The sequence below is a fragment of the Arachis stenosperma genome, chromosome 9, assembly GCF_014773155.1.
Source record: "Arachis stenosperma cultivar V10309 chromosome 9, arast.V10309.gnm1.PFL2, whole genome shotgun sequence".
Taxonomy (NCBI): domain Eukaryota; kingdom Viridiplantae; phylum Streptophyta; class Magnoliopsida; order Fabales; family Fabaceae; genus Arachis; species Arachis stenosperma.
In genome coordinates this window covers 4,104,586-4,127,345 of record NC_080385.1, presented here as the reverse complement: position 1 = coordinate 4,127,345, position 22,760 = coordinate 4,104,586, and the positions used below count along the sequence as shown (strand labels likewise).

The 22,760-nt window shown below is 33.4% G+C and overlaps 5 protein-coding genes across 10 annotated transcripts; all 5 read right to left on the bottom strand.

Moving 5' to 3' along the window:
• Positions 1–514: 514 nt before the first annotated feature.
• Positions 515–5,798, bottom strand: LOC130950686 (peroxisomal membrane protein PEX14-like). 2 transcript variants are annotated; one of them, XM_057879245.1, is made up of 12 exons: positions 5,554–5,798; positions 4,852–5,096; positions 4,678–4,717; positions 4,305–4,486; positions 3,969–4,158; positions 3,769–3,858; positions 3,271–3,332; positions 3,095–3,137; positions 2,946–3,013; positions 1,881–1,925; positions 1,590–1,658; positions 515–1,129 (listed from the first exon to the last, which is right to left on the bottom strand). In XM_057879245.1, exons 1-12 carry the CDS (start codon positions 5,570–5,572, stop codon positions 686–688), a joined length of 1,497 nt encoding a protein of 498 aa, XP_057735228.1. In that variant the 5' UTR covers positions 5,573–5,798; the 3' UTR covers positions 515–685. The 2 variants fall into 2 exon arrangements, with proteins under 2 accessions (XP_057735228.1, XP_057735229.1); XM_057879246.1 differs by having other exon boundaries at positions 4,305–4,474.
• A 1,316-nt stretch (positions 5,799–7,114) lies between these two features.
• LOC130947770 (F-box/FBD/LRR-repeat protein At4g26340-like) lies at positions 7,115–10,210 on the bottom strand. Of its 3 annotated transcripts, none has more exons than XM_057876473.1 (5): positions 10,057–10,210; positions 8,899–9,878; positions 8,623–8,772; positions 8,234–8,534; positions 7,115–7,381 (listed from the first exon to the last, which is right to left on the bottom strand). In XM_057876473.1, the coding sequence occupies exons 2-4, from the start codon at positions 9,856–9,858 to the stop codon at positions 8,253–8,255; spliced, it is 1,392 nt and encodes a 463-aa protein (XP_057732456.1). In that variant the 5' UTR covers positions 9,859–9,878; positions 10,057–10,210; the 3' UTR covers positions 7,115–7,381; positions 8,234–8,252. The 3 variants fall into 3 exon arrangements, with proteins under 3 accessions (XP_057732456.1, XP_057732457.1, XP_057732455.1); XM_057876474.1 differs by having other exon boundaries at positions 8,239–8,534; XM_057876472.1 differs by having other exon boundaries at positions 7,115–8,534.
• Positions 10,211–12,255: 2,045 nt separating this feature from the next.
• LOC130948884 (uncharacterized) lies at positions 12,256–13,976 on the bottom strand. Its single transcript, XM_057877755.1, has 4 exons — positions 13,847–13,976; positions 13,240–13,797; positions 12,703–13,124; positions 12,256–12,366 (listed from the first exon to the last, which is right to left on the bottom strand). Exons 1-4 carry the CDS (start codon positions 13,974–13,976, stop codon positions 12,256–12,258), a joined length of 1,221 nt encoding a protein of 406 aa, XP_057733738.1.
• A 1,049-nt stretch (positions 13,977–15,025) lies between these two features.
• LOC130948336 (F-box/FBD/LRR-repeat protein At4g26340-like) lies at positions 15,026–17,956 on the bottom strand. 3 transcript variants are annotated; one of them, XR_009073015.1, is made up of 4 exons: positions 16,822–17,956; positions 16,547–16,696; positions 16,156–16,457; positions 15,027–15,232 (listed from the first exon to the last, which is right to left on the bottom strand). XR_009073015.1 is itself a non-coding variant. In XM_057877059.1 (4 exons), the coding sequence occupies exons 1-4, from the start codon at positions 17,878–17,880 to the stop codon at positions 16,404–16,406; spliced, it is 1,170 nt and encodes a 389-aa protein (XP_057733042.1). In that variant the 5' UTR covers positions 17,881–17,956; the 3' UTR covers positions 15,027–16,403. The 3 variants fall into 3 exon arrangements, 2 of the variants coding, with proteins under 2 accessions (XP_057733041.1, XP_057733042.1); XM_057877059.1 differs by having other exon boundaries at positions 15,027–16,457; positions 16,822–17,229; positions 17,323–17,956; XM_057877058.1 differs by having other exon boundaries at positions 15,026–16,457.
• Positions 17,957–21,055: 3,099 nt separating this feature from the next.
• Positions 21,056–22,468, bottom strand: LOC130948882 (F-box/FBD/LRR-repeat protein At4g26340-like). The gene is made up of 3 exons (XM_057877754.1): positions 22,007–22,468; positions 21,731–21,880; positions 21,056–21,642 (listed from the first exon to the last, which is right to left on the bottom strand). Exons 1-3 carry the CDS (start codon positions 22,466–22,468, stop codon positions 21,361–21,363), a joined length of 894 nt encoding a protein of 297 aa, XP_057733737.1. The 3' UTR covers positions 21,056–21,360.
• Between the last annotated feature and the right edge of the window lie 292 nt (positions 22,469–22,760).

Below are 22,760 nucleotides of genomic sequence, written 5' to 3'. Positions count from 1 at the left end.
TATAAAAGTTTAAAAAATTTCTATTATTATACTTTTAAAATGGAATCCTTTTAAAGGAGTATAGGTAACCAACAACATTTTTGAATAATATGTGAACAATGTAAATTAATAGGATTAAAAGAGTAAATTAATCTTAAATTTAATTAGTAGTATTAAATTAGAATGTAGTATATTTTTATTGATTGATGATTGTTCATGTTGTTCAAAATAGTCATTGTTTACCTAGCACTCCCCATTTTTAAAATATGCTTATTAAACTTGTTTGCATGCCTAAATTAAGAAAGTCCTCCCAAGAATTTTGCTAAAATAGAGTTATAGTACATGTTGAAATGTGGGAAACATCCAACGTGATGGCTTTAACCAGTAGGCACTATCTAATTAGTAATTACTAAAGTGAAAACTTATATGCAGTTAGTTGCCTTCATGTAACTAATGGAGAACTGTCGAAATATCTAACTATTCTCAACTAGCAACTTCATATAAAAATCACCCATTACTAATTAATACCACTGGATGACTAAAATGCTTCGGAATCTGTTCATTGAAAATCAAGAGTAATAACAGACTACGTAGCTATCATACAAGACTAAACCTTAGTTCAAATTGTATTCCCAACTACATATAATGGTTGAGATGGACCAAGATAACTATGAATTTTGCCTTCATTTTTTATACCTAATCCACTTCATGACTCTTCCAATATCTCAGCAGAGCCAAGAACTGCATTGGTACTACTACCTTCCATTTGTCTTTCGGATTTGGATAGTTCTGAAGATTCCATCACCTTATCAGAGATATCTGAAGAATGGTGTACTGACTGATCATCCAGTATTTGTTCCTTCTGTACTAGTGGCTTTGGGCGTTTGATTGCTTCCGCAGCCTCTGACATAACCACTGGAGGTGGCTGAGGGGGAACCCACGTACGTTTGATTGGCTGCTGACTGGATGCAGCGTTATATCCATTATTCTCAACTCCATTATCAATCTCTCTGATTCTGGCATTTTTCGCTTGCCACGGAGGTACAGCATTGTCACTATTATCTAGGACACCGGAATTCAAGTCCTTGCCATTTACGTGAGACTGAAATACTGGGGTAGAGTTGTGTTGAACCTGACCAACTTCCCAAGGCTAGCAAGGAGAAGTTAAAGAAAATTATCAGATTCATATGCAATAATACCAAAAATTGCATTTTCTACATAAATTGCACTTTTACCAAAAATGTTCAAAGTGAGTATTGTATCACTTGTATTGGTTACTTAGAAGCCAACTCAGTAAAAAATCAGCTCAATATACCTCTCACATTTAAAAAAAAATAAACTCCTATTTACCTGGGTCCTAACATGTAATTTAACATACAAATGATTAACTCAAAAAATAAATAAATAAACACAGCAGACAATAATTGTCAAGTGATGTCATGTTAAGCTCACATAGATGGTCACAATCAGAGTTTAAAAAACCTAGAAGGAATAATTTGGGAGATGACTCTAACAAAAACTCTTCAATAATGAATCTAATAGAAAATACAAGACTTGAGCAATATAATATAAAGTGGGAAATACAGAGAAAAAGAGGCATTTTAAAAAACCTTTGCTCTTGGTGCTAAGCGAGGATTTGAAGGTTGCTGATTTGGGTTGGGGGGTGAATCATCGATATCCTGCATCAAAACCTCGTATCATATAACTAACACCAACCACACAAAATTGGTAAATAAAATATAAAATAGTAATATCATTTGCACATCACAATATTTTACTCAACAATGACTACTCCTTTCACTTCAACCAATAGTCTATCCTATGAAACTAATTGGTCCACAAAAAGTCTATGGTTAGATGTGCAAATGCAATTATTAAGAAGAAAAAGAACAAAGGTTTACCCTGATGTTAGAAGGCTTCTCCCCTCTCTGGATCATAGCCATTATCTGCCAAAAAAAAAAGAAAAGAAAAATCATTATAATCATAGTCATCATCATCGTCATAATTATAATTATAAATTACAACAAAGCCTATTCAGCTAGATGGGGTCAGATATATGGATCAAATGATACCATATTGCTCTATCAATAGATCGTATGTGTCAGCCCATTTATAGTTAAAACCCATTTAATAGGATTAATAAGAATACTAAAACTCTAAAAGTAACTGAATGAAAGAATTAGTGGTTGAGCCCATAGCCTAACAGTAGTCTTCTACAAGTCTCACTTGAGATCCATGTCCTGTGTTTGAATGAACCAAACAAAATAAACAATACTCCAGGATCTCACATTGCATATTTTAGAAGACAATTTGTTCAATATTGAAAGGGGATGGCATGAATAAGCGGCATGAACACTGCATCTGGCACTCAAGCATGTTATTATCAGTACCAACAACCAACTAAGGAAAAAACGAAATAACAGACTAAAATCACTATTTCGCTTTGCGAGTTGAAAATCCCTATGCACACATTTTCACATTACTAGTTGGAAATCCAATCATGAACACCAATTCACATGTGTTGTCTCTGGCACTTTCAGAAGCACAACTCAGAGAAATTGGCCATAAATAAACTATAATTTCAAATGATAATCTAACAATTAGTAAAAAGGGCTCAACATGTAACTGCTTTTTTTGGTGTCAAATCTTATATTCCTATAACATCCCAATCAGTTTTTGTTTACTATTTGCCTCTCTTTATAATAACTTTCATGTTCTAATAATGTTTTCAAATATAATAATAATAATAATAATAATAATAATAATAATAATAATAATAATAATAATAATAATAATAAATATATACTAAAGAACAGTGGATTGACAATCACTCCATAAGAATAATGGTCCCTCAGTCAAAGCCTGTATTTTTGCCAATCCAGTATCAACCATAGCACTTCCAAGTTCCAAACAACAAAAGGAAAAGAGAAGGAAAGAGATAATAAGAAAACAAGACAGTGACTTACCTCCATATATGACTTTGGATGGGGAGCACTAGATGGTTCAACAGAAGCAGGTTGGGATGAAGATGTCACTGCACATTGACATTCTAGTCATAGGTAAGCATTTATAAAACCACATTGATTTACTTAAGACATAATTGATGTATAACAACCTGAATGTAGGCCATAATCCCGCTTCCCATTTACAATGACCGGCTGCACACAATACAGAAATTACAGTTGTCAAAAAAAAAAATATTCTAAAAAATCAAATGGGATCAGATAAAAAGGTATGCCAGAATTCTTTAAAGAAGTTGAAGATTCCCTAACATGTATATTTATATCTGACCTTTGAGCTAGCTTGATTGACTTGGTAATCTTCTTGCCTTGAGTAAGAGGCTCCACTGGATGCTATTTTAAGTCCACCAATTTGGCATAAACACAAGGTATCCAATTAGAAATACTGTACTAGCAAAAATCTTTTGGAAAGAAATTGAGTACTAGTATAAATCTTTTCTCTAGCTGTGATAGAATTTCTGACATGCAAAGCCACCATCATTTTCAAGAAGCGAAAAAATGAACTTCCTGATACAGCCATGAAGCTCGAAGTCCAGTTTAAATACTAATGTCCTAGTACCATATGATTCATTAATTCTCTTGTTTATCATCCATAAGCCAAATCATCAGTATCATAAATGAAAAGTTGCACTCTAGCAGGGAATATATTCACACAATTTCACCAATGACCCAACCACATGTATTCTGAACAAAAATATGCAAATGCCTTCAGAATTCATAGAATTGGAAATTCTTTTTCCAAGCCTACTATATAAAATTTCCAAATTACCTTCCAATCTTCTTATTTCATTATTCATAAACTTCATCTCCTGCACTTGCTTATCCAAAAGGCTAACAACATCCAAAAAGTATCTCCTCTCTGCAATGAAGATCAAGCAAATACATTCATTATTTGGCAACAGTAAGATGCCAAGGAAAGTGGAAGTAGACAATATTTTTATGGCATCAAATTTTGTTATATTAAGCCACCTTCACTTCTACAAGCCAGAATTTCTTGGTTTGCTTTTGCTGACTCCGCGGCTGCAGCTGCAGCTGCTTTTGCAGCTTGTGAAACTTCTTCCACCACGGTCGGTTTTGAATCTGTGCTCTCTAATTGGTCGTATTCTTCCTCTAAAACGATCTTCCGTATCCAAGATTTTAAACGCGGAAGGATGGACTTCTAAAACATGGGGTATGCATTCAGAGTTCAGTGCAGGTCAAACCAAATGCAAAGAGCATGAATTTAGATACTAGAAGAGAAAATACGCTTCCATCCATTACAATGCTTGTTATGATAAGACCATGCAGAGAGGTTAGTGAAAACACCTTAATTAAGATAGCTGTTCCAGCGCCTGAAACAACCAGAAACCCAACTGCAACAAGGGCATGGGACCAGTGAAAAGAGTAGCGTGAGGAAGTTCTCGACAAAGTAGTAACACCAGCGGAACCAGATACACCTGGCTGCAAAGCTTGTGATTGTGCTGGACGCTGAACATCTGGTGTGTTTGCTTCAATTGCATATTGGTGAGTAATACTATTACAGTAACCAAAGTATACACGAAATTGAAAGAAGAAATTGGGTTCTTTTTTAACAGACTAACAAAAAATGGAGAATTACTCAACCATAACTCAGTGGAAATGTGAAAAGAAATATAATAACACCAAACTACAACTGCAACTTCAACATTAGATATTTTACCTTGATTTGCACCAGCTGTCTGCTCGCTCGGCTGTGAATCCTGTTTTTTAAATGCAGGTGAGGATCAAAGCAGATTAACACAAAAGAAAGTGACAACAAACAAACTGGTTGACTGAATATGAACAAGCAATAGAGCATCTAGTAAATGAAAAACCAATCAAACAAGAAGCTTACAGGCACACGGCGAAAGGCCTCATCTATCTCCTCCTTTGTGAGCCCCTTCTTCTCCAGGAAATTTCGACGGTATATGATGGGGGAGCCTCTAACTTTTGGGTGCGAAAGAAACTTCACTGCATTCTGAACTTGCTCCTCCCGCATTGGTTCCGTGTTCACAAAGACCGATGCCTTCGAACTCTGCTTAGAAGCATCTTCCCCAGCGTCTTGCTGATCCACATTTGTTGGTTTCCCAAATTCAGCACCTACACCTCCAACAAAAATGAACTATATGAATAAATTTCACTATGACCAAAACAATATAACCAGCAACTTAGACACGACACTCTGGTAGCCAATTCCGATCAATAATAAAAATATTAGTGCAATAAATATCAAAAGCAACAGAAATAACTATTCAAAGCATTTAATAATTATTATTAATAACAATAATCAAAGTTTGACGCAGAAATCAAACCATCGTATCCTTTAGTATCCGCTTAATTATGTAAGTTAAACATGTCATAGCAAGTTATAATATGTAAAACATTCCATTCCCACAAAATCTCATCATAAACTTATATAAATCATGTGTTAATTCTCAAAAATCTTAGAAAGCAGAGAGTTATTTACATACATAACTATTATTAGTTCGATCAAGTGCAAAAGTAAAAATAGACTAATTACTGAAAGAAAAATGGGGAAAAGAGAATAAATTGGAACCTGTGTTTTGAGGAGGCATGGTTTTGTTTGCGAAATTGGTAGTTTGAGTTTAGAGGGAGAAGTGATGGATCTGAATTTGGGATTGGATCATCTCAGCTCAAAGCTCGTATATGTGTATACCTTTGATGATTGATGAGTGTGTTTCAGACTCGGTGAAGATCAAAGAGTAGCTTCAACATTCCACAGTGACAACTCCACCGAGAATGTGCAATGGCTAGGGAAGCTATCAAGCTAAGACCGAAAACAACAAGGGTAAAATGGGTACATCATATCGTTTCATGATAAGATAATTTTTTTTTTTAATTTCAATTTCTTCTTTGCGGCTGATTAATTTAGGAATCTATTGTATATTGAATTATTGTGCATGTATAGAAAGAGACTTAAAAAACTAGCATTATCATATTTTATTAACATAAAAAATTAATTATTCATATAAAATAATATTAAAATATAAAATATATATTAAAAATATTTAAAACAAAACATATAAATATATATAAATCTATGATGCTTGTATTTTATAATTATTTTGTAATATCTATAAAAAATAAAATATATAAAAATATTATATACACATCATAAATTAACCATGAAATCAGTTATTATATACTTATATATTATATATATTGATTTACATATTTTTTTAATTAAATAATCAACTATTAAAATAATCAAATTTATTATAATAAAATAACTAAATATGTTTACAATAGTATAATAAATTTTTTTTATGAAATGTTAGATATATATTTTTATATACAGTAATTAATTAGTGACTAATTTTAAGTATACATGTATCATGATTAAAATATGTATGGCATATAATCACCAAAAAATATGTATTGTACTATTGTGTATGTTGGTTTCCATTTAACTTGGCGTTTTGTGATGCCAGAAGAAAAATGGCACGCACTTTAAGTAAATTTGGACGCTATAAAAGACTGATTAAAAACTTTTATATTACAGAAATGCGAATAAAAGTTGAGTAAAATTACAAAGTTCTTCAAATTAATTAAACCATTATTCCATGTAAATCAATTTTTAATTCCCTCCCGAATACACACACCACTTGTGAAATATTGACTCCAATTGATCGTTACAAACATTAGTAATTAATGATACGTTATTTGAGTGTGGTAAATTTGATTTTGTAAGTCCACTTGAAATAGTCTAATAGTGAAAAATTGAGTAATATACTAATATGTATAAATTCTTAGAGTTAAATCTCATTCGGCAAAAAAAAGCCAAAACAATTTTGCAAAGTTATCCACATATAAATTAGAATAGATAAAGCTAAATAATGAAAGGAAACAGAAAATTCTTAATCCCAAAAAAACAAGGGAGGTCAAAATAAAATGTAATTAAGCACCCGCCGAGGGAAAAAAATAAAAGGAATAAAATAAGAGAGCAAACTCAGTAAAGAGAGATAGTGCAGATCACGCAAGAAAATAAACAAAGTTGATTTTATGTTAACCAAGCTAATATCATTGATGAATATGACTACTATTTAAACGAAGTTCCAACAAACTTTGATTTAAGACTTTAATTTATATGACATGGATAATCATAGTTTTGAAAAGCATGCATTAATACTATACATCATATCATTCATATGTATCAAAACATATGGTGGAAGTTCCTCTAATCCCATTACATCTATTTCCAATTGTCCATTATAGCAAGAGTTAGTTACACATTACTACAAGGCAAGGAAGCTGTCATCTACTCAAAAGTGTTAAATACATATGATGATTTGAGCATTATAGGGGAAAGGTTGATGCATCCACCCTTCCCGAACCAAAAGAGGAGGGAAGCTTGTGTACCTGATCTTCAATATTCTCACCACCGAAATAGTTAGATTAAACAATAATATTGCCTCTTGAATGTCATTTCTATTGAAATTAAAAGCTTATGATTAACTAAACAATAATCTTTTGACCATAGACTTGTTGCATTGCAAACCAGGCACCGAGATAAATTTCTAGTAATGCTAAAAAGGACTGCACCATGGGCATGATGACATGATGATATAGGCAAGACTAAAACAAAACTGGCAAATGCATAATAATATAGGCTGCAATATTGTGCTATGAAATTCTTCAATAAAGAGTTACCTAAAGTCAATTCCGAGTTAGAGAAACCGTTAACCATGACATTTAGAGTTTGAATAACTGTTTACATGGAAACAATATATAAAGCTCTACGTGTTAAAACTAAATAAATTAATTAAACAGCAGAGTATATATCAAAGGGCAAAAATATAATACAGTGGAATAGTGGATAACATAACTTTGGGGATAAAATACTCACAATTAATAAACAATAAACGATTTTACTATATTGCTAATATATTCGTATAAAACGGCCTGTATGTTTTGTGAAACAAACATCAAACAAGTCAGAGATTTTTATTGACATAAAGGAAGAAAGTACAAGCCAATTCCAAAACCACCAAACCAAACCCCAGCAATCATTTGAAGAGCTCATTTTTCAATGCCCAAGGAATCAGACCAGACAAATTAATCCTTATAAAAAGCAATCAAAAGCTTCAACAAATATTTGAGGAACACAAGTGAATAAGTGATATTGACACATAAATTGGACCAAAGATGCAGTCTTTCATTTAAAACTATTTTTAAGGCAAAAACACAGAGAGAATAGAGATGGTGAGAGATTGTACCATACATAATGTTGGCTACTCAGGTAACTTTTAATTTGCATGTTTTGGAGCTCCTGGGTATGGTAGATAATTCCTGGCGGATGCGATGTTTATACTTTAGGCCAAGACTACGATGAGCATGGATTTTCATTGTCTTCAAAATAGGTCCTCTCTCTAAAAGATATGCAACAAATGCATGTTCATCTGCAGAGTCTTGATATCCTTTAAATTCAAAAATCTTGAGATGTGATATAACACAATCAGGATCCTTCATTGGCAGTGTCCAACAATTAGGTTCCTCAGGTTCCACAGTAGAAACTTTCTGGCAACAATAAACAAAACTTTTCAAAATATGCAAGCAAGTAATGAACAGAAATAGACACACAGCTAAATTAGAAAAGTGATCATACCTCCCGATTATGAAGAGTGAGAACTTGAAGCATGTGGCAGTTATGAAGCAACTTTATCAGAAATCCAGAGTTGAAGTATGGAATTTCAAGCTCTAGATTAAGTAAACGGGAAAATTCTGGCAATTCAAAAGCAGGCGCAACAAGCAAGCACTGTGTGTAGAAGATAAGAAGATAATAAACACAACACATAACTACAATTAAAATTCACCAAAAATTGGAATAAGTTACATCGAGTAATCCATAGAATGGACAATGGAATAACGATAAGAATATCACCTCCATAGTGGAAAGTTTCAAGTCCAACAGTTTTGTTTGGCGGAGTGCCTTGAGAAGCTCAAGCATCCAACCAACCTGCTCTTTGTCTTGATCAATATCAAGGTGAGCTTCCACCATGTTTGGATAATTGCTAATTGAAACCTGTAAACATCTTGCCCATAATGTGATACTTAGATATTCAAGTAATGGGGTGTCTATCACAAGATCCTCAATATCATTAAGATCTTCTTCGGTGTCATCAGCCTGTATTAAGGTTAAACGCTTCAACGAACCAGGCATTTGGATTACAGGAGGATCGCTCGCATTAAGTGGGAAGGATTCATGTAAAGTGAGCTTGAGATTTTCAAGAGCCCAGCAACCATCTAAAACAAACTCCGGGTCCACATAATTGAGATCTAACTCCAGGTTCTTGAGGGATGGCAAATCAACAAATCCATCATAAACAGTCAAAATCATATGACCTTTCAAAACAAGGGATTCGAGTGATGCACTGGTTAATACCTCTTCAGGCAATTTGATATCCCGATTTCCAAACTCATTGCAAGGGAGAGATAAATCGAGATACAGCTCTTGGAGGTGGGGTCCAACAACAGTATGAATCCATGTTTTGATGGTTTTCTTTTCACCTCTAGGTATATCACAAGCGAGGCGAAGCTTCTTGACATGGGGAGCCTTGCGTTGAGCTAAAACTGCATTGACGAAAGCAATGAATCGATGTGTCCCACCAGGCAGATAATAAGGACTATGTTTACTATTGTCCAAGTCCAAGACTAGAACATCCTTCCAGAGGTGGCGCCACCGGCGAGCGAGGACGCTGGTGGCCATGGCACATCTTGTTGGGAGGAACGAGAGAATGTGGCAAAGCAGGGAATCCGGTAAGGTACTGATTAGGTCTATTTTGGGGGTTCCTGTTCTTGTTGAGTCCTCTTCTTCTACTTTCCTTTGCTTCCGCTTCGGCATTGTCAATTTTGACGACACTACTGAAAATGAAAATGAAGGAATGAATGAATCGATTGAGCTGGATGATCGAAAACAATTTCATGCACAGCATAAGTACATGGCTCAGTTAAATAACTACAAACATTCTCATGTGAATGTGTGAATGCTAGTCAAACTACGTGAAATAAAATGAAGAGTTAGTTAGTGGAAGAGGCGTACCAATGGTGTCGCAGCTGATGATGACTTGTGAGTGCGTTACCGTGAAATCTTGAGCTGTGGGTGGTAGATGGCCGGCCAAGACGGTGGTTACTGGTTAGGGTTAGACTTTTTGGATTTTGAGTAAGAGAGCAGAGGGGGGCACCGTGTTGGTGCGTAAAAAGAGTGACAGTGACTATAGGGTGACTTGGGGAGTAAATACCCATGGTAGTTTCGAGATTGACCCATGCACCAAAATCATCTTCAATTGCACCAATTACGTTTTTGAGATTGGAAAAATTGCACCATAATAGTTTTTAACCCGTTTTTCGTTAACGACGCTGACGTGGCTTGATGATGTGGACCTTTGGTGACACGTGTCACCTCATGATGTCGTGTCGTTGACATACTGACATGGATGGGTATGCCACCTGTCACAATGTGCACTAAATTAGTCCCTTATTTTGCATCAAATGACTCATTTTAGTTCTTGAAATTGAATGTTGTATACCAAATTAGTCCCTTCATCAGTTTTTTCTCATTTTTTTATAAATTTAAAATTCTCAATATTTTTTATACACTAATTTTAATTATATTTTTTATTATACATATTTTATAATAAATCTTTTAATTAATAATATTTACTTGTATCATTAGAGTAAATGTTAAATAAAACTAAAATTTTATTATTGCCTCTTGTGTTTATTTGTATCTGTTTTAATATTGTTCAAATCATGGTTACAATAAGTACTTATATTGATTAATAGTGTAATATATGAAAAAGTCACCTAACTAAGTTATAAATAAAATGAATTATTATAATCGACAGTATAAATCTATCTTATTAATTTAGTGAGAAGTTAATTATATGGGAAATCGGACATTCTTAAAATTGATGGGAATAATGAATTTATATTAGTTAATAAGTGCCTTATCAAGTATTCTTAAAATATTTATTAAAGTGTTAAATATTAAAAAATTGTATTAAAGAATATTATTATACTCTTAACTTATACTCTTTATTAAATCAATATCAATATGTCACATAATTCTTTTAATAAAATATTGTAGAAAAATTGTATAATTAAAACTAATATTTTAAAAATATTTTATAAAAACACTTGTATTTAAATAACTTGTGAAAAGATAAAATTAAAATTAGTGTATTCAAATATATAATGAGAATTTTAAATTTATAAAAAAAATGAGAAAAAAACTAATGAAAGGACTAATATGGTGCATGGCATTGAATTTCAGAGACTAAAATGAGTCAGTTGATGCAAAATAAGGGACCAATTTAGTGCACATGTAACGATGACATAGTGGATGACACGTGGACAAATAGCAGTGCGACACGTGGCATAATTTGACACGTGGCAAAATAGCACTGTGACACGTGGCATACCCATCCATGTCAGCATTGCATGTGTCGTTGATCGACACGTCATCATGAGGTGACACGTGTCACCAAAGGTCCGCGTCATCAAGCCACATCAGCACGTCGTTAACGGAAAACGGATCAGAGACTACTATGGTACAATTTTTTCAATCTCAGAGACATAATTGGTGCAATTGGAATCTCAGGGACGATTTTGGTGCACAGCATCAATCTCGAGAGCCACTGTGAGAATTTACTCGTGACTTGGGTTAAAAATTGGGCTTCAGCTGGGAGAGAATGGTAAAAAACAAAAGGAGTTGGCTTAAAAAAAGTGATTCGGGCTTGAGTGACGTTTGATTGTAAGATCAGTTTGAATCTTGATGCACCACGTACATTTTTTACCCCAATTCCGTTACTCAGATTGTTTATAGTAAACATTATTTTTACCAAAATATTTTCTTAATAATTAACAATTAACCCACACTCTCTTTTATTCATTAAAAAATAATCTAAATATACAATTAGTTAACAACTCCTCATTTTTTGGGGTGTCCAAAATTTTGTGAATATGATCCGATCCAGCTATTCTTCTTCACCGATGACAGCAACGCCACTCATTATCACCAGACGCTCTCCCGACTACCACTAATCTCTCTATCTTGTTTGTCAGTTTCCATCACTAGTCCTCAACGGTGATATTTATCTGTATTTTACGTTACTACTGTGTTTGTGTTTACTTTACATTTGCCTTAATTAGAGAGAGTGCGAGAAAAAAAGACAAGAGAGAAAGAGAAAATCAAAGAAAGAATTGATTTCTAAAAGTAACCATGAGTTTAAATTTGTTGTTACATGATACAATAATTGCTATTTATGCTAGCTTGTTTGATCTCTTTGAACAGAATGTATAAATCATTAACATTGCTAGCTGCACCAATCATCTTCAAAGTGTGCAGATCCTGTATCTCACAATTTTCATCAGTAAAACTCATTTTACAATGTAATGATGCAGTCAGTTTTGAGACTGAGAGAAGTTTAAAATTAAAGGATGGAATGAACAATGCATTTGTCAAGTATAAATTGTCAGAAAATACAATGGTCCCCATTATGCAGCTAGTAGTAAGTGTACCATTTGGTAATCTGACAATTATAGGATCAATTTTAAAATAGTTTTAAAAATCTGCCAAGTTATATGATACATGGTCTGTTGCACCAGCATCTATAACTCATGACTTGTGTTTTTGAGTGCAGACATTTAGAGCCTTGATGTTGGATTTAAAATTCAAAACATGTACCATTTTACCTTGATGAGGTAAATGAGAATTTTTGATTGAAATCTGGCTAATGCTATGAACATGATTCACGTCTTGCCTACTAAGTAGTGCCAAAATTATTTCTTTCTGCTCTGGTGTGAAATCAGTGCTTGTGGTGTCACTTCTAACTATCTGATGTTGTTCACTGAGATTCTCATTTTCACCCTCAGTGTTATCAATTGCTGTCATACAATTTAGGACAGATGTAGCTGAATTGTTGTAGCTATGATTATCAAATCTTTGCTTGTAATTAGGTGGATAGCCATGCTTCTTGTAACAATTATCCGCTATGTGTCCAATTTTGTTGCAAAAGGAACAATGCAGCTTGCTTCGGCCTCCTTGTCCTCTCCCAGCTTGAGACCTGCCTCCTCTACCTCTTCCTCTCCCTCTGCCTTGAGAAAGCCCTGCAGTGTTTGAGGAAAAAGATAACACTAGCCAAGATTTTGATGTCTGAGGTAGTGTTCAAGCCAAAGAGCTGTCTCTCTTGTTGAGTAATCATGGATAATATCTTGTTCATACTTGGCAGTTCTTCCATCAACATGATTTGTGACTTGACATTGGAGTATTGTTCACCTAGTCCCCGAAGAAACTTTGTAACTCTATCTTCTTCCCTTTGCATTCTGATAATTCCCAGTCCACAATCACACTTCATCTCACATGCACACATTGGAATCGGTCTAAAATTATCAAGCTCTTCCCATATAGTTTTGAGCTTGGCAAAATATGCAGTAACATTAAGGTCACCTTGTTTAAGGGCATACAATTCCTCATTTAGTTCAGCAACTCTAAAACGATCACCTTGGTAATATCTATGGTTTAAATAATTCCACAACTCATATGCTATGTTGGTCCAAAGAACACTTTGATAAATGCCCAAACTAAGTGAGAGATTTATCCAAGCCACTACATATGTATTACATCTCTCCCATGCCTCAAAAATTGAGTCTGTGCTCTCAGGTTTCTTGATGCTATCATCAATAAACTTGAGTTTGTTCTTAGACTTTAGAGCCCTTTCCATAGCCCTACTCCATGTACCATAATTTGCACCATTGAGGGTGACATTAGTGATAGGTATACCTGGATTTTCAGAAGGAAGAAATTTAATAAGGGCTAGCAGGATCTTGACTTGGATGTGACTGCTTGTTGATGTGGCCTTGAATATGCGCAACTTGATTGAAGAACGCTATGAATTGCTGCATGTCCATGGTAGGGTTGAAGCCTCCCGATCCGGGACTTGAATTTGGATTTGCATCCATAATCGACAAACCTGATGATTAGATTCGGAGCCTTCCTGTCGATCTCGTTGATCGGAAACTCGTCACTTCACTCTAGAGAAACGATTAAGATCGCAAAGTGACCGAGCTCTTATCAAACTCTGTTGTGTGAGTTCAAGAGAGGAGAAGAAGAATCAAGATGAGAAAGAAATGAATTCTGAGAAGAACAAAGAAAGAATCAAGAAATATCGGCGAAGAACTTGATGAATTAGAGAATGAATCTGCTTCAACTTCGAAGCTGGACCCGTCACTACTTCGATCACAACGATTGGAATCAAAGAACAAGCTACTTTCTCCTCAGTCAGAATTCTTGTGCTCCTCGCTCCACGCTCACCGCACCATGCGAAAAGTTGCGATGATCATGGTGAGGGGCATACTGAACTAGAGAAAACTGAGAGGAGAATGAAAAATGAAACTTACAATAATGATGAGTCACACACATTACAATGCTAACTGCCTGATATATATAGCTAGACAATTCTAACTAATTCCTATACAACTTGACACAACTAATTATGGATAACTAAGAAAGACAAGTGGAAACGTAACAGACTTAACAAGCTAGCATAAATAGCAATTACTATAGACCACTTGTATCATGTAACATTTGTTCACCTGGTCCCGATTTCAAATGCTCATATTTACACTTTCAAATTCTGATCACAAAAGAGAAATATCCCGCTCAATTATTCATATTATTAACAGTGGTGTATTAATAATATTTTTCTGCAAATATTTTGACTATTATACCTTCTCTTGTTCACTATTTTTTCTTTCATATGTCGTGTAATTATGTCATTTTCAGATGCTGAAGTAATCCATTTGTCAAGCAAAGAATTTAGCACTAGTTACTTATTATATATTAAAATAGATAATAGATATCGTTTGTTTCCTTATTTGATGGATATTTTTGTCAAAGTTCACAAAGTTAACGGAAATCATAGTTTTGAAAATCATGCATTAATAAGGAAAAGAGAATTTGTAACACTCAAAATCATATCATTCTTATATATCAACTATCAAGTCCAGCAAAATATATGGTGGAATTCCTCTAATCCCATTACATCTATTTCAAATTGTCCGTCATAGCAAGAGTTAGTTATACATTACTACAAGGCAAGGAAGCTGTCATCTACTCAAAAGTGTTAAATACATAAAGTGATTTGAGGATTGCAGTGGCAAGGTTGTTGCATTTACCCTTCCCGAACCACAAGAGGAAGGAAGCTTGTGTACCCGATCTTCAATATTCTCAGCACGAAATAATTAGATTAAACAATCATTCATGCCTCTTGAATGTCATTTCAATTGAGATTAAAAGCATATGATTAACTAAACATTAAACAACAATCTTTTGACCATAGAATTGTTGCATAGCAAACCAGGCACCGAGATAAATTTCTATTAAAGCTAAAAGGACTGCAACACGGGCTATATATATATATAACAATTAGGGAAGACTAAAAAGAAAACGGGCAAATGCATAATAATATAGGCTGCAATATTGTGCTATAAAATACTTCCGTAAAAAATTACCTAAATTCAATTCACAATTAGAGAAACCATTTATTACAAACCATGACATTTAGAGTTTGAATAACTATTTACATCCAAACAATATATGAAGCTCTACATGCTAAAAGTAAAGAAAATAAATAAACAGCAGAGTATCTATCAAAGGGCAAAAATATTATGCATTGGAACATAACTTAGGAGCTAAAATACTCACAATTAATAAACAATAAACCATTTTACTGCATTGCTAATATATTCGTAAAAAACGGCCTGTTTGTCTTGTGAAACAACCACCAAAAGAGTAGAAAACATTGTATTGTGAAAATTATGCATATTCTAAAGGGCAAAACTTCTGTATGTTTTGCAAAACAAACATCAAAGAAGTCAAAGATGTTCTATTGACATTAAGGGAGAAGGTACAAGCAAATTCCAGAACTACCAAACCAAACCCCAGCAATGATTTGAAGAGTCATTCAAATAATCCGATCAGACAAATTAATCCATGTAAAAAGTAATCAAAAGCTTCAACAAATATTTGAAGAAAACAAGTGACATTGACGCATGAATTGGACCAAAGATGCAGTCTTTCATTTAATACAAATTGTAAGCCAAATCAAGAAGAGAGAACAGAGACGGTGAGAGATTGTACCATATGTAACTGTTGGCTACTCAGGTAACTATTAATTGGCATGTTTTGGAGCTCATTGGTACCATAGATAATTCCTGGTGGATGCGCTGTTTATACGTTAGGCCAAGACTAGGATCAGCATGGATTTTCATTGTCTTCAAAATAGGTCCTCTCTCTAAAAGATATGCAACAAATGCATGTTCATCTGCAGAGTCTTGATATCCTTTAAATTCAAAAATCTTGAGATGTGATATAACACAATCAGGATCCTACATTGGCAGTGTCCAACAACTAGGTTCCTCAGGTTCCACTGTGGAAACATTCTGGCAACAGTAAACAAAACTTTTCAAAATATGCAAGCAAGTAATGAATAGAAATAGCCACACAGCTAAAACTAGAAAAATGATCATACCTCCTGATTATGAAGAGTTAGAACTTGAAGCATATGGCAGTTATGAAGCAATTTCATCAGAAATCCCGAGTCGAAATAAGGAATTTGAAGCTCTAGATTAAGTAAACGGGGAAATTCTGGCAACTCAAAAGCAGGAGCACCAAGCAAGCACTGTGTGTAGAAGATAAGAAGATAATAAACACAACACATAACTACAACTAAAATTCACCAAAAACTGGAATAAATACATCGAGTAATCCGTTGAATGGACAATGGAATAAGGATAATAATATTACCTCCATAGTGGAAAGTTTCAAGTCCAACAGTTTTGTTTGGCGGAGTGCCTTGAGAAGCTCAAGCACCCAACCAACCAGCTCTTGGTCTTGATCAATATCAAGATGAGCTTCCACCATGTTGGGATAATCGCTAATTGAAACCTGCAGGCATCTTGCCCATAATGTGATACTTAGGTATTCGAGTAACGGGGTGTCTATCACAAGATCCTCAATATCATTAATATCTTCTTCAATGTCATCATCCTGTATTAAGGTTAAACGCTTCAAGGAATCAGGCATGTAGATTTCAGGAGGTTGGCTCGCATTAAGTGGGAACGATTCGTGTAAAGTGAGCTTGAGATTTTCAAGAACCGGGCAACCAAGTAAAACAAAGTCTGGGTCCACATAGTTGAGATCCAACTCTAGGTTCTTGAGGGATGGCAAATCAACAAATCCATCATAAACAGTCAAAAACACATGGCCTTTCAAAACAAGAGACTCGAGTGATGCACTGGTTAATACCTCTTCAGGCAATTTGATATGTCGATCTCCAAACTCATTGCAAGCAAACGATAAATCGAGATACATCTCTTGGAGGTGGGGTCCAACAACAGTACGAATCCATGTTTTGATGGTTTTCTTTTCACCTCTAGGTATATCACAAGCGAGGCGAAGCTTCTCGACACGGAGAGCCTTGCGTTGAGCGAAAACTGCATTGACGAAAGCAATGAAACGGTGTGTCCCTCCAGGTAGATAATAAGGACTATGTTTACTATTGTCTAAGTCCAACGCTAGAAGATCCTTCCAGAGGTGGCGCCACCGGCGAGCGAGGACGCTGGTGGCCATGGCACATCTTGTTGGGAGGAACGAGAGAATGTGGCAAAGCAGGGAATCGGGTAAGCTACTGATTAGGTCTATTTTGGGGGTTCCTGTTCTTGTTGATTCCTCCTCTTCTACTTTTCTTTGCTTCCCTTTCGGCATTGTCAATTTTGACGACACTACTGAAAATGTAAATGAAGGAATGAATGAACCGATTGAGCTGGATTTGTTTGGGATTGAAAACCTTTTCATGCACAGCATAAGTCTAAAGAAGGAATAGCGGTTAGGGCTGGCGATGGCAACGAAGAGGGTAGAACAGGATTTGAACTCTCCTCAATCCCTACCACTGCCATGTACATTGAATTTTCTTTTAAATTTTATTTTAATTCTTTGGTTGAAAATCTCGCAATTTTAATTCGATTGACATCCTAAAATTTTCGACCTTATTCTATTTGACTTTATATGGAGGAAAATTAATTTTTGTGAAACAAAGATAAAATTCAATTATTTTATATTATATATATATATATATTAATAAAATAAAAAATTAAATTTTATCAAAAAAATAAAAAATAAAAATTAAAAAAATAAAAATATAAATAATAGAATCATTAAATTTTTAATAAAATTAAAATAACACAAATAAAAATAAATATTTTATCATTTATTTTAATTTTAAATTTTTATAACATTATTCTTTAAATAACAAACGTAATAAATTAAAAATTTAAAATATCAACTCAGTAATTATTTTGAGTTTTTTATAAAAAAAAAGTGTGAGTTTAATATTCATTTTTTTTACTACATATATAATTTTTAAAAATATAATAAATTAGGAAATACGTGTAGAATAGGATAATATATACCATGAATTCGCAATCTACTGTATCTACGAACAGTTAGATATTTACGTATAGAATATATGTTGTCAGTCCTAATAGCGACATTTAACATTCTAAGTGTTTTTAGAAAATTTTTTAGCATAAAAAAAATTATTCTATTAAAAAAATAATTCATTTTTATTTAAAATTTAATTTTAAAAATTCTCAAATAAATGAACATTATTAATATTTATTTATTCTAAAACAGAAAAAAAATCATTCTTTTTAACATTTCAGTTCAAAAGTATATATATATTCTTTTTAACATTTCAGTTCAAAAGTATATATATATATATATATATATATATATATATATATATATATTATATCGGTCTCTATAATTTTATCCGATTTTTAATTAGATTTTTATATTTTTTTTAATTGAGTACTTATATCATATCAAATTTTATAATTAAGTCTACAAAAATGTTAAAATTAACGAAATATTCTATTAAATAAGATGAATACACCTAACACTAGAAATATTCAAATTCGAACTAAATCAAATTAAACAGCTCATACAATCCAATTCAAACCACACAATGCGCTATAACATTATTTATTGTTGTTATATTTATAATTTTACTTATAATATAAGTTCTATTTGTTTTGTATTTTTATATTATTCATGTATTATTATTATTTAATAAATATTTTATGTTTAAAATGTAATTTATTTATTTTAATTAATCTATATTTCTATTGTTATGTTATCATTAATTTTTTAAGATATTGTTGAAACTTATTATGTCATTGTTAGTTATTTAAAATTTGATGTTGAGACTTGTTATATATATTTAATTTTTTTTAATTTACAAAATCGCAAATCCAATCCAATCCAAACCGCTTGAAATTGGATCAGATCGAATAAGACTTTTTTTAAAAAAAACTATCCAATCCAAACCGCATCGCAAATAAAATTAGTGTTTTCGATCAAATGAGTTTTTGACTCAAATCCGATCTAAACTGCACCGCAAACACCCTTACCTAACACTTGACAGAATATCCTATATATTAATTCTAACGTTTTTATCACGATAGAGACTTTGTTAAATCTGATATAGTATAGAGACCTAATTAAAAAAAATTATAGAAACCTAATTGAAAATTTAGTAAAACTATAGGGACTAACAAAATAATTAAATATATATATATATATGAAAAATAACCATTTGTACCTATGAACCTTGCAAATGTCGAAAAAGAACAAAAAAAACCATTACATACACCCATGAAAGATGACTTTCTTGTGACTGAAATATCCACACCCTAATTTTTTTTATTAACTTTTTAATAATTTTTTTAAATTATTCTACCACTACACTATCTTTTCTTTCCCAAATTTCAAATTTTTATACTGCATTTGTTTTTGAGAACATGACATGACAAGACACTGAGAATAGGATAGGACAAGACACTGATAGACAGAAATACAAAATTTTGTGTCCTTGTATTATGTTTGGTGATAAACTAAAACAAATTATAAAAATTTAATTTATTCTCATTTTTTTTCATTAAAAAAATTTGAGATAAAAAATATAATAATAAAAAATATAATTATAAAAAATTAACAAAAATAATAAAAAATAAGTTGTGTCTTTTATTAGTGTTCTCGTGTCCTTCCTGACAGAATAGATACAAAATACACTAATTCAGTGGAAACGTGAAGCTCACGACGGTTCTGGACAACAACGTCAGCAACAACAGCAGCGTCTCCTCGATTTATTGTCACCTTCTTCTTCCTCAGCGACTATGCGACTATCTCCTCAACAGACATTTATTTCAGTTTCATACAAAAATAATTAAATATACAATAAAACAATAAAAAAACTCATAATTATAAACATTATTCCAAATTACAGAAACTCAAAATAAAAAATCGAACAAGCACTGTGTTAATAATATTTCTCTGCTAATGTTTTGACTATTATACCCTCTCTTGTTCACTATTTTTGCTTTCATATGTAGTGTAATTAAGTCATTTTAACATTAAATATACGTGTCATGTGCTAAAGCCTAGCACTAATTACTTATTATATATTAATAGAGAAAGGACAGTCGCTGGCCGATGGATTGCTACATGCATAATGCGAAATTTAAACTCCCAACACTTGTTTAAGCGGACGAGTGAGCTGACCACTCGACCAATCCAAGTTGATTACATAGGCTGCAATATTGTGCTATAAAATACTTCCGTAAAGAATTACCTAAATTCAATTCATAGTTAAGAGAAACCATTTATTACAAACCATGACAATTAGAGTTTGAATAACTATTTACATCCTTTCAACCAAAAAGAAACTATTTACATCCAAACAATATATAAAGCTCTACATGCTAAAAGTAAATAAAATAATTAAACAGCAGAGTATATAATCAAAGTAAATAAAATAATAAAACAAACAAAACTTTCCATAGAATTTTATAATTAATCTTTGGCTACCTAACATCACTCTTTACTGCATTGCTAATATATTCGAAAAAAACGAACGGTATGTTTTGAGAAACAACCACCAAAAGAGTAAAAAACATTGTATTGTGAAAATTATGCATATTCTAAAGGGCAAAACTTCTGTATGTTTCGCGAAACAGACATCAAAGAAGTCAAAGATATTCTACTGACATCGAGGGAGAAGGTACAAGCAAATTCCAAAACTACCAAACCAAACCCCAGCAACGATTTGAAGAGTCATCCAAATAATCCGATCAGACAAATTAATCCAAGTAAAAAGTAATCAAAAGCTTCAACAAATATTTGAACAACACAAGTGACATTGACGCATGAATCTAAGGCAAATCAAGAAGAGAGAATAGAGATGGTGAGAGATTTATCATATATTCATATGTAACTGTTGTCTCTTCAGGTAACTTTTAATTGGCATGTTTTGGAGCTCCTTGGTACCGTAGATAATTCCTGGTGGATGCGCTGTTTATACCTTTGGCCAAGACTAGGATCAGCATGGATTTTCATTGTCTTCAAAATAGGTCCTTTCTCTAAAAGATATGCAACAAATGCATGTTCATCTGCAGAGTCTTGATATCCTTTAAATTCAAAAATCTTGAGATGTGATATAACACAATCAGGATCCTTCATTGGCAGTGTCCAACAATTAGGTTCCTCAAGTTCCAATCTGGAAACTTTCTGGAAACAATAAACAAAACTTTTCAAAATATGAAAGCAAGTAATGAATGGAAATAGACACACAGCTAAACTAGAAAAGAGATCATACCTCCCGGTTATGAAGAGTGAGAACTTGAAGCATATTGCAGTTATGAAGCAATTCTATCATAAATTCAGAGTCGAAATATGGAATTTCAAGCTCTAGATTAAGTAAACGGGAAAATTCTGGCAACTCAAAATCGGAAGCACCAAGCAAGCACTGTGTGTAGAAGACAAGAATATAATAAACACAACACATAACTACAATTAAAATTCACCAAAAATTGGAATAAGTGACATGGAGTAAGCCGTTGAATGGACAATGGAATAACAATTAGAATATTACCTCCATAGTGGAAAGTTTCAAGTCCAACAGTTTTGTTTGGCGGAGTGCCTTGAAAAGCTCAACCACCCAACCAAACTGCTCTTGGTCTTGATCAATATCAAGATGAGCTTCCACCATGTTGGGATAATCGCTAATTGAAACCTGTAAGCATCTTGCCCATAATGTGATACTTAGGTATTCGAGTAACGGGGTGATTATATCAAGTTCATGAATATCATTAAGATCTTCTTCAATGTCATCAGCCTGTATTAGGGTTAAACGCTTCAACGTACGAGGCATGTGGAGTTCAGCAGTATCCCATGACCTAATTGGGAATGATTCATGTAAAGTGAGCTTGAGATTTTCAAGAGCCCAGCACCCGCATATAACATAGCTCGGGTCCACATAGTCCAGATCCAACTCTAGGTTCTTGAGAGATGGCAAATAAGGACATCCATTTCCTCCATAAACAAGTTTAACCATCAAAAACATACGACCTCTCAAAACAAGGGACTCGAGTGATTTACTGGTTAATACCTGTTCCGGCAATTTGACCGTTCCACATTCAATGTGGCGATGGAGACATAAATTGAGATACAGCTCTTTGAGGTGGGGACCAACAACACTACGAATCCATTTTTTGAGGGTTTTCCTTTTATCTTCAGGTATTTCGCAAGTGAGGCGAAGCTTCTCGACATGGGAGCCGGGCGCTGAGCGAAAACAGAGTCGACGAAAGCAACAAATCGATGTCTCCCTCCGGGCAGATAATAAGGAC

Coding starts and splice junctions, on each gene's coding strand:
- LOC130950686 (XM_057879245.1), bottom strand. Junction 3,014..3,094: donor GGATTATGGCCTACATTCAG/GTTGTTATACAT, acceptor GTCAATGTGCAG/TGACATCTTCATCCCAACCT. Junction 1,130..1,589: donor GCTTAGCACCAAGAGCAAAG/GTTTTTTAAAAT, acceptor TCTCCTTGCTAG/CCTTGGGAAGTTGGTCAGGT.
- LOC130947770 (XM_057876472.1), bottom strand. CDS start 9,858: ATGCCGAAGCGGAAGCAAAGGAAAGTAGAAGAAGAGGACTCAACAAGA. Junction 8,773..8,898: donor TGAAACTTTCCACTATGGAG/GTGATATTCTTA, acceptor TTCTACACACAG/TGCTTGCTTGTTGCGCCTGC. Junction 8,535..8,622: donor TCACTCTTCATAATCGGGAG/GTATGATCACTT, acceptor TATTGTTGCCAG/AAAGTTTCTACTGTGGAACC.
- LOC130948884 (XM_057877755.1), bottom strand. CDS start 13,976: ATGGATGCAAATCCAAATTCAAGTCCCGGATCGGGAGGCTTCAACCCT. Junction 13,125..13,239: donor GTTGATGGAAGAACTGCCAA/GTATGAACAAGA, acceptor CAAACACTGCAG/GGCTTTCTCAAGGCAGAGGG. Junction 12,367..12,702: donor TACCTCATCAAGGTAAAATG/GTACATGTTTTG, acceptor TGTGAGATACAG/GATCTGCACACTTTGAAGAT.
- LOC130948336 (XM_057877058.1), bottom strand. CDS start 17,880: ATGCTGTGCATGAAAAGGTTTTCAATCCCAAACAAATCCAGCTCAATC. Junction 16,697..16,821: donor TGAAACTTTCCACTATGGAG/GTAATATTATTA, acceptor TTCTACACACAG/TGCTTGCTTGGTGCTCCTGC. Junction 16,458..16,546: donor TAACTCTTCATAATCAGGAG/GTATGATCATTT, acceptor TACTGTTGCCAG/AATGTTTCCACAGTGGAACC.
- LOC130948882 (XM_057877754.1), bottom strand. CDS start 22,468: ATGGTTAAACTTGTTTATGGAGGAAATGGATGTCCTTATTTGCCATCT. Junction 21,881..22,006: donor TGAAACTTTCCACTATGGAG/GTAATATTCTAA, acceptor TTCTACACACAG/TGCTTGCTTGGTGCTTCCGA. Junction 21,643..21,730: donor TCACTCTTCATAACCGGGAG/GTATGATCTCTT, acceptor TATTGTTTCCAG/AAAGTTTCCAGATTGGAACT.